General features: G+C 40.1%; 1 protein-coding gene across 1 annotated transcript; it reads right to left on the bottom strand.

The window, feature by feature from the left end:
• Window positions 1-3,995: 3,995 nt before the first annotated feature.
• On the bottom strand, window positions 3,996-9,864 carry PDCD10 (programmed cell death 10). Its single transcript, XM_005419046.2, has 7 exons — window positions 9,645-9,864; window positions 8,995-9,048; window positions 7,551-7,668; window positions 6,768-6,894; window positions 6,387-6,465; window positions 5,996-6,078; window positions 3,996-4,480 (listed from the first exon to the last, which is right to left on the bottom strand). Exons 1-7 carry the CDS (start codon window positions 9,738-9,740, stop codon window positions 4,399-4,401), a joined length of 639 nt encoding a protein of 212 aa, XP_005419103.1. The 5' UTR covers window positions 9,741-9,864; the 3' UTR covers window positions 3,996-4,398.
• Between the last annotated feature and the right edge of the window lie 355 nt (window positions 9,865-10,219).

Below are 10,219 nucleotides of genomic sequence, written 5' to 3'. Positions count from 1 at the left end.
TGCTCAGATTCACAGCCTTGCCCCTCAAGTGCTGCTGAGCTCCACTCCTGACCCTTCAATGAACATTAAAGCCACGAGCTTGCCCAATCTGGCAAAAAATAATTGTGAGGATGCCAAGCTAGACTGGGGAAGAGATGCCAGTGACCAGCAAGGAGTCAGTCCTGTGCTGTCCCCTCACTGCAGGAGTGCTTGGTGTGACAATGTGCTGCCCCAGCCCCTGCTGCTCCCTGAGCTGTCACAGCAGCCAGGCTGGATGGGGCCACAGGGGACAAAGTGCAAAATCAGAAGTCAGGGAGAAAATGCTCAGGAAATCCAGCAAGCAAACCTAGGGGGAAGCATCCTGCATTGTCTGTGTCACAGCCTTGTGGGGCAGGACAGGCACACAGAAGCCCAGGGACAGCCCCTCCACAGACATCTCCAGGTGAGCCAAACCTCCTCCTCTGCCTCGGAGACAACGGTACTGAGGAGTTTTCCAACAAAATTCAAGCATGTGTTACAGTATGAGGAAAAAATTGTTTTGTCTCAGCCTCAAAGGAGCAAATTTAGCTCCTTGTTCAGTTTAGAGTCCAAACCCTTGGGATTGTGCATCTGTAAGAAGTGAAGCCCATGGTGGTACAAAATTCACTCCAGGACTAAGTGAAGAAGAGGGAAAAAGAACAGTTGGTTGTGGCCAAGGTTAGTGAATTCTTCATCATAAATTAAATTTATGCAGCATATTAAACTTCAATCTTTGAAGGGGTTTTTTTATCCTTTCAGACTGTTCTAAAATGACATTTAACAAGAGGAATGAGGACAAAGAAGCTGGCTTAAAAAGATAACTGGTCAGATTTAGGACCAACATTCCCCAGTACCTTTTAAGTTGTGTAAGAGCAGCCAAATGGCCCAGGAACATCTTTTCAGCCCTGTTTTTTAGCACCAAGGCTGCTGCTAGGGAACCACATTCCCTTTCAAAAGCAACATCAGGCCAGATGAGGAAAAGCAGAAGAGTGAACAGTGCCAAGGCCCAGGATGAGCAGGCAGAGCTCAGGGAGCTCCCAGCACACTCTGCCCGCACTGCTTCCCCAGAAGGGCAGTCCTGGGGCAAGATGAGCCAGGCTGAGCTTGGCAAAGCAAGAATCTCAGGCACAACTGCCAGGGCCTCCTCCAAGGGCAAGGGATAATCACTGCTCTGCCCAATCCACTTATTACCATTGCAAACATCACTCCAGTCTGAAGGGGAAATCAAATAAATGTAGCAATGTAAAGCTTAGATTTGTGGCAAGTTGGTCTGGACAACCTTCCTTTCCTTCCCCACCCAAGTGAGAGAGGCAGAGCCTCTGGAAAATGAGGAGGTAACACCTGCAGAACAAACAAGGCTGCCCTGGACACACAGTGTGAGATCTTAACAGCACTTTAAAAGGAGCACTTTGGTAGGAATCTAGATAAGATCATATGAAAAGATAATATTTAATCCAGACCAACACTACCTGCTGGTGCTGGCTGGAGCCAAGGAAGGTCTGACACCAGGACACTCTGAGATTTCATACTCACCACTTCCCCTCAGCTCAAGACAAACCTTGCTCTGAGCTGGGCACCTGGCACCTCTCACAAATCTGGGGATCAGGATTAAAGCTTCCAGCCAAAACCAAGCCAGCCTAAGCTTTTCTTCACTTCTTTATAGGCTGAGGAAAATCAAAACAAGTGATTAAGACGGTTCTTTGCTTCATTAACAAATATACAAAGTTTTATTTTGTTTATTAGATTGGTTTTCTGTATGTTAACATTATCATAGCAGTTATAACCCACATTCACAGCAGAAATTTTCTAAGAGCATTTTGCAACACTAACTGCTGTATCAGAAATCCTCAGGAGAAACTTATCTTTTAGCTACTCAGGTAACTTCAATAATAAAGTGCAAAACCACAATAAAATTTGACAGACATATGTCCCAGCTCATATTCAGTGGAAAAGAAAGGTTTATAAGACCACTAGATATGGATTCACTGCACACAACAGAAGAATGTGACCTGAAGACACCAGTTTTCAAGTTTTCCCATTACCAGACATGGATTACAATGAATAATTTTCCATTACTTTTAAGGGTAACATAGAGAAATCACAATGAGGTTATAAATAAAACAGAACACATTGGCCAGACAAGCTGAAGCTTAGCCCTGTATTTGGTACCTTTAACCCAATAAAGGTTTTGGGAAGAACTGATGAACAGGAACAGTTCATTTCTTGATGAAATAGCCTCGGATTTGACAAGGAACCAACTGGCAGGACAAAGCACAGCAGCTTGTGGGGGACACAAGTCACAGGTGGATTTTTTATATGTATTTGTTACCACCCATAGACACAGACATGGTCTCATTCAATTTATGATTGCCAGCACCAATTACTGTCCTGCTCAATCCAAGAAAATAGAGAAAACTCAGAATATTATGGGAATCAGGTCCAATTCATAAACCACAACTCAATCTTTTGTGTTTCTCTCTCTCTACAGCTACTGCTGCAGCCTCTCCAGTACCAAACCCTCTTTCCAAAACAGATGAAGTATCACAAACTCCAGGCGCCTTTCCCTTCCTTCTCCCTGACTCATGGATCTTCATGAAGCCCTCTGGAGCTATGACTTAATTGAGAATCACCCACAAGGAGACTACCCAACCCTTTTAGTTACAGAATGCAAAGATGCAAATTAAATATCACTCTAATTTCGTCGGCTCCAACAGCAGGCCAAGCTTTAAGAAATCCCAGAAAGTCTGAACTATAAATTGATTCTGCATCCCTTTACTAAGCTCAGTTTGCTAAGGACACCACTGTCAGAACAGAGAACAGGCTGACCAGCAAGCTTTAAGGACCACGTCCTGCTTATAGCTCTATGTGTAACCAAAAATTGCACAACATACATTCCCAAAGAACTCATTTTTACACAATACTCTCCTTCACATTGTTCTATTTGACTACAGTCAGTGCTCTCATCGAGGAAACAATTCCATGCACAAATAGACAGCAGAACATCCAGTGCTATTTGGGAGGCTGCAGTTTGCATTTCCCCCCCTTTTGATCCTTTCAGATCAGCAAATGCAAGGACCCAGCTGTTGTACCTGGGATAAGGCACTTGCCCCAGATGAGCAGTACAGCACCAGGCCAGTGTGCCAGACAATCTGCAGGGATCTTTTCTTCACCTTTTACAGCCAAACAAGGAATAGTTCTGGAGCAATTGTGCTCTTTCAGCCTGGAGTGCTCCTCCTGCAACAGCTTTCAGAAGCTGCTTCACATTCTTCCCTAAACTTCCTAGTAATGGCCACAGATTTTGCAAACTTCCAGAGGTTTATTCTCTTTCCAAATCAGCTCGAGGTGCACTTCCAAGGGATTCATCAGAACTTGTGAAACATCACCAGGAAATCACAAAGAGAAAATTTCCACCTGTCCAGCAGCAGCTCTTAACCATCTACACAGCCAAGGTTTGTCAGTCGAGGTCTCACATGATTTCAATTCCCTGAAAAAACAAAGTTGCCTTATGGCATGCATAGTATAGATATCACTAGTGCTACCTGGAAGAGTTCTAGCTCCAATCCTCCTCCCTCCCAAAGGGGACAAATTCAAACCCACTTATCTGAAGAGTTTTAAATTCAATCTTTGCTGCATATATTTCAAATAAACCTGTGCTCCAAACCTTGGAAAAGCCTAGGAGTAAAAAAGCCTGTTAACTCGCCACTAACAGAAGACTAAGAAAGAAGTGAGATCTAGTTTCTATCAAAAACAAAAGCACATCTCACTTCTGGGCTTATTTATTACTTTCTCAAAGACATTTTAATATAATTATTCTGATATTCTGGTCTAGATAACAGCCAAAATCTCAGTTTTAAGGAAAACCCCTCATTTTACACCGATTTGAACTCCCAGTAGCTTTAAGCACCCAAATAATTTTAATTTCTTTTTCTACTGAATGAATGTTCTGCAGTTCTAGAAAGATGAGTTATGCACTTTTGTTCACATACAAAAAGACAGTCTAACAGATGTAAACTATTTATTGAATATTTGCCACCAATATTGTTAAATACATAATCTTGCAGTTTTCCGCTTTCAAGTTAAAATGTCAGAAACAGAACACCAAATATTTACAATTCTTGTAAGGAATGTTACATAATGACACATTAAGGCGTAAATTCTTTTGGCTTATAATTCTGAAAAGAATGATAATAGCAAAAAGTGATGCAAAATCTTTCTTGTGAGATTATGATTAAGCTACAATGTTTTACAAAAATATGGTGTAAGATGGCAATAATCCCATTCAAAATCCTGCATTAGGCCCCTCGAGAGGGGCTGATAATTTATACAGTCAAAACTTTAAAATTTACATATAAAGGTACCCTATCCACCATTGAAAAGTACAACTCTCAACATATACAGTTTTCAGGCCACAGTTTTGAAGGTCTGGAGTATCAAGTTGGTTTGATGAATTAGTCGGTTGGCACTTATGAACACATTTATTGCCCTGTGGAAAGAGAAGAATATTGCTTCAGACACTTCCAGAAACATGGCAGTGGAGAAAGCCAGCATCATTGCCATCTAGAACTGGAGAATTGGAAGCACAGGGATGTTCCACCCTGAGCTGACCTACCTGAAGCTCCCTGCTGGCAGACAGCCAGCCTCATTTGCATAGCTAATCCCAGGAAGGCTGTGTTGATTTGGCAGGAATTTTAAAAGAATTTGGCTCTCTATCATCACTGACATCTCAATCCTTTCCTTCTGAGATTCAGATAACCAAGGGAAAACCATGGAGCAGATGACTGGGGCTTGGAACCAGATGATCTTTAAGGTCACAGCCATTTTCTGACTCTGACTGTTAAACACCTTTCCAAAGCTGAGCTCTTCACCCCCTAGGAATTCCAGAATTGGCAACTCTTCCCTCAAGGAATACTAAACGTGCCCACATGTGACAGCAACACACTATTTTAGTTACCTTTCTGCACAGAAAGGTGTGGGGTCACAGAAGTTTTCAGCTCAGGAATGACGTCTGAGCATGGCTTGTGTGTAGTGCTGGGGGGAGCAGGGATCTCACCCCATGTGCTGCTCAGACACAAATTCCTCCTGACTTCCCAAGGGTAGGAAATACAGGATGGAATTTCTTACACTACTGCAAATAATTAACACACTTGAAGCTTAAGCCCACACAGTACTTCTGTCCAAGAATCAAAGCTACTAAAGCCTAAACTTCTCATTTTGGTATCAAATTTAGCCCCAATTTCAGGAAAAGGAGAGAAAAACAAGGATGCTTTGATGGGAGCAGGACTGTACTCCCAGCTGGTCTCAAGACTTTTCTCTCCTTTTTAATGCACCATCTCCTGGGTGCTTTCAGCCTTTGCCAAGCTCAACAAGAGCTGACATCAAAGTTGGTTCCATCTTTAAAACAGAACATTTTGGCACTGTCAGAATCTGAGGGGGATCCATTCATCCTCCAAAAGAATCACTACAGTGAATTATACAGGAACAGTGACTGCAAAACCCAAGGTGAAGACCTGGAAAAAGCCTCAGTTTGAGGGCTAAAATGCTCAGCTAGAAAAAGATTCAGCTGAATCATTCCAGATACTGTGAGGGTCTGTAAGAAAGGCCAATAAAAATTTAAATCAAAGAGAACCCTGCACAGATGTTTTGTATTTGCAAATGATACTTCAAATAGGTAAATTACTTTTCTCAAAAAAAAAAAAAAAAAATCCATAATTTCTTTGTCCTTGTATATGCACTGAGAAAACCCACACAGGACCAGGAAATTTAACTTCTCATTCAAATTCAAAACTAACACCACACATGGGTGTTACATGGTGGTGAATTTAACAATTTTCCCTTTCCTCAAAGGCAAAGAAACAACATTTTAAAGCAGCCATGGTAATGAGAGGACATAGGTAAGGAAATAATTAGGCAACTCCTAAAAAAGGCAGCTTATGCCTGTCCTATTTTCCTGTTAGTCATTATGTAAATCGTTGAAACAACAGGACAAAAGCATACTTACTTTCCATCTTTAAAATAGGTTTTCAGAGTATCACTGAAACTTTTGGAGTATTTTACAAACTCTTTCTTTTGGTGCTCAAGTGCCTACAAAAACAAAAACACCAGGAGCAGAGTCTTAGTTCACATATTTCTGGGTACAGCGAGAACCTTGAGGTTAAACTGATAAGAAAATTAATTAATATTACATTGAGAATAAAAATTTTTGGGTATTTTTTTCTTTAGAAGAAACAAATAATAATTTTTTCTCTAGAATTCCTGAGACCTATCATACAACCATTCTGCTGTTAAAGCATGGTTTCATTGACCAGCTAAGCTCTGCTGTTCATCCTTGGATCAAAGGATGCCTCTTGTTTTGCTATTAGAAATACTGGATGAAGAGCTGGTGCACGTACCCGCCGGTTCTGGTACTGGTATTTCTTGAAGACATTATTTACTGTGTCAAGGAGCTCCTTTATTGCACTTGCAATGTCCCTGTTGGGCAAGAAAAGGAGAATTTCAATATCCTCAGGAGATCCCATGAAATGCTGGAATTGAATCCCTTTCTAGCAGTCAAGTATTTCTCAGGGCAGTCTGCACAGAGGAAGTCTCAGACATGATGGAGGAGACCAAATCCAGCAAGTTTGGTCATGTAACATCCTCATCATTTCTAAGTGGGATCAGGCTCTCTAGCAATGGGAACAATGCTGCTACAGCTACAGAATTTCAACATTCAGACTTAAATACAAGAAGTTTGACTTCTCCACCTGCAGCAAAATCCATCATATTGTACTTACTTGATTGTCTGAAGAAACCTCACTCTGTCATTGATCTCATCTGGAATCTTACTAAGAATCTGTTTAAGTGCTCGTGCCTTTTCATTAAGATCTTGGAATTCAGGTTCAGGTCTTTCAATCATATACTCTGGCAAAAAAAATAAAAAACATATTCAAAGGCACCATAAGTTTGTCCTGAAGTCAGTAGTGACAGCTAAAAACACGACACAAAATGCAGCAGGATTGCCAGGGTGAATTTGAAGGTGAACAAACGAGAAACAGCCACGAGCAGAGAACTGCAGTGAATAACCCCTGTGTGAATCAGGACAGTGCAACAATCACCTTCATTACTGCATGGTGGAAAAAGAGCCCATCTTACTTTATTTGAGACATTAAAGTCATCAAATTCAGTATTAAAATAACTTAAAGCCTGCAGTATATTCTCCTTCTGTGACAGTGTAACTGCTGCTTTTAATTTGAAGTAGGAAAAAAAAAGAGGGTGTTATACTACATATTTGCCTTTTCCTAGTTGTTAGCATTACAAAAGGTGAACTATGCATCCATAAAAATATAGTTCTGAACATTCATTTTCTTTCTTTCCTTATTAGTCAAGTGTGGTCTTCAGGGAGATTTAATTTCTCCAATAGCAGGATTCAAAAATACAAATTTTCTTCTACCATGCTGAGAAAATTCTACTAAGAAACAAATAATCTCTTCTGAAAAAAAAAAGAAGAAATACAGAATTGAATGCTCCTGGTTAACAGTGTAATTAAAAATACAGTTATCCAACACAGGCTTTATTACCTTCTACATCATCAGCAGCCATACGCAGAAGAGACTCTGTGAAATTCACATCCACACTTTTCTTCTCCAGGATTTTCATGATGATGTCCTGTGTAAGACCTGGATTTTCTTTTTCAGCCTGTAAAGCAGAGAAAACTTATATTTTTAAATATGCAAGACCTGGACATTGCAAGCACCAAGATTTTCATGTAAATTGCTTCAGGTGCTGCAGGAGTTTGCTGGGAACTTTGAATGTCTAAGGGCTTTAGACCAGTAGATTACATGAAAAACATTTTTCCACTACAAAATTAACTTTTCTTGGACTACATCATTGATTTTGTATAAGCAACTTTTCCAATAAGACCTTGCACTCATTTTAATTTGAGTAAGAAAGGTTTTAATAAATGTCTCTATCCTGTTATATTTTCATAAACACCAAGCTTTGAGACAAGGATATGGTATCCCCTGGAATTTAATTCACTCCAACACAGGTGCTACTCCCCCACCTTCCCCATGACATTTATAAATGTGCCTCTCATGAATCACATCATATGCACAGACATCATCTGGGAATTGCTCTTTCAGAAAAAACCCAGCTTTTGATTGATGACATATCTAAGTACAGAGCTGGATTAACACTGGAGCTGTTCACATCACCTGTGCTGCTACCAAAAACTGCTCTGTGTGGAAGAAAAATGAGCCTCCATGGGTTTTTTAGCTGGCACTACCATTTTTACCAATATCTCAGTTTTACATTATTTGCATCCACCTTAGCTCCTTCCCACCAATTGTGAAAACACACAAAACCAACCCACACTTGTAGGAGCTCACTTTGAGACTTCAGCCCATCAAGGTACATTTAGATTTCAGTGCAGGAACAGGGAAGTATCCCAGATTTGCACAGCTCAGATATGTCATGCCTGCCATTATTTTGTTTCAATATTTGAAAAGATCACCACTTCAATAAAGCAATGTAAAGGAATATCTGTATTTTCACTCCTTAGGAATACAATGGAAAAGACAGAAGAATCTTTTTTTTTCCATTTACTGCTGGATTTCTACACAAACACTGAACTTCATCCACAAAAAAATCCCATTACCACTCACTTTGTAAACCAATTTCAAAGTCTGCTACGTGCCTATTGTTCATGAGAGCCTATTCTACAAATCTTGTGGGTTTTAGACTAAGTTAATTATTTATTCACTGACTGCTCCCTCATTTAAGCTTTTGTTCTATATGGACAAGAGAAGAGTGTTTAAAATTGCTCATTCAGATTTCTACTCATGACATCTGCAGACATCTCAAACTTGCAGTTCATGCAATTGTCCGTTTTATTTTTAGACTACTGGATCAAGGATGAAGTCTCAGATAAAAAGACAAGGAAACAAGAGAGCTGACCTTTTAGCTTCATCTTACACAGCTTACTTTTGAAACAACCATTTTTCAATGCAAGTTACTTCTCACCTTAATAAAAGCTGCTCTCAGCGTCTGAGCTGCAGACAGATTTACTCTTTCTAGCTGCAATAAAAGTTTAGAATTAATTATTAGCATTCTGTTGTTATCAGAACAAAACAAGTCAAGTAATCACACCTTGCCCCATAAAGCAGAATGGAAAGGGGGATTGACAGAAGGTTTCAAATTGCTGGTCTCACTTCAGAGATACTATAAAGTTAATCCCAAAGCAAAGAGTTCCCCCCACAAATGAAAACAAAAATCACTGGATATATTTTGCAGCAAAAGTCCAACAGAAGATTGTGAGAACATCTTGGCAATCCCTGATATTCAGAGAAAAACAAATATTAAATTACAACCATTAGCAGTAAAATTGAAATGCATCAAGCTGTTCACAGGTTTGACTGTGTGCTATTTCCTGCCAGAGAATACCAGAGCTGGCATTTTTGTCAAAACCCTCTGTTAAAGGTAAGAGAAAAGCTCACAACCAAGACACCAGCAACCTTTGATGAGCATGAAACTATTGATGGCAAGAAGGGCGAAACAATGCAGAGAGTGAAGATGTGTTAGACAAAGCTTTCCCAAGATGAACAGCACGTCCCTGTGGCCTCATTTCCCAAAATAAAGGGGATTAGTGCATTCCAAGGTAAACTGGAGCTCACCTCATTAAAGACAGGGTACATAACAGCATAGAGAGGCATGGAAACCATAGAAGTGGTCTCTGCTTCATTCTTCATCTCTTCCATTGTCATCCTCATTCAAAGAGCCACTTCTCAAGGAAAACACTATAGAAGCAAAAAACTCCTCATTCACTGAAATGTCTCTTCTTTTTCCTCGTTGTGCAAGAATACTTGAAGAACTTGGGAAATCTATTGTCCTTAGGGTGTGTGAGAAAAGAGAAAACAAACACACAATTACAAATGCTCGAGAGGGACAAGTTCTAAAAATGACAAGGCACAGATCAATGTGAGTTCTACTGTGTAGAAACCAGGGATTTCTTATTACATGAGTCAAGTAAACATGGAATGACCACTTGGTGTAACTTCAAAACCCTAACAGAAATCTATTAAATGAATATTTTAAAGAAAAAGTACTACCCCAAGTGTTTTTCCCTTCAAGTTCTTATGGAATCAATTCTCCCTAAAGCAGGTATTTTATGTGCTATTTACAAAGATCTTGCCACCACTCACAGGCAGCAGCATAAGGCTCCTGACAACTCCCATCCAGGAAAAACTTG

Source organism: Geospiza fortis, unplaced genomic scaffold (assembly GCF_000277835.1).
Source record: "Geospiza fortis unplaced genomic scaffold, GeoFor_1.0 scaffold172, whole genome shotgun sequence".
Lineage (NCBI taxonomy): Eukaryota > Metazoa > Chordata > Aves > Passeriformes > Thraupidae > Geospiza > Geospiza fortis.
Note: the sequence above shows the minus strand (reverse complement) of the source record. Positions and strands in the feature narration are given on the sequence as shown.

Coding starts and splice junctions, on each gene's coding strand:
- PDCD10 (XM_005419046.2), bottom strand. CDS start 9,740: ATGAGGATGACAATGGAAGAGATGAAGAATGAAGCAGAGACCACTTCT. Junction 9,049..9,644: donor TGTACCCTGTCTTTAATGAG/GTGAGCTCCAGT, acceptor CTTTTATTGCAG/CTAGAAAGAGTAAATCTGTC. Junction 6,079..6,386: donor ACCAGTACCAGAACCGGCGG/GTACGTGCACCA, acceptor TTGTTTTTGTAG/GCACTTGAGCACCAAAAGAA.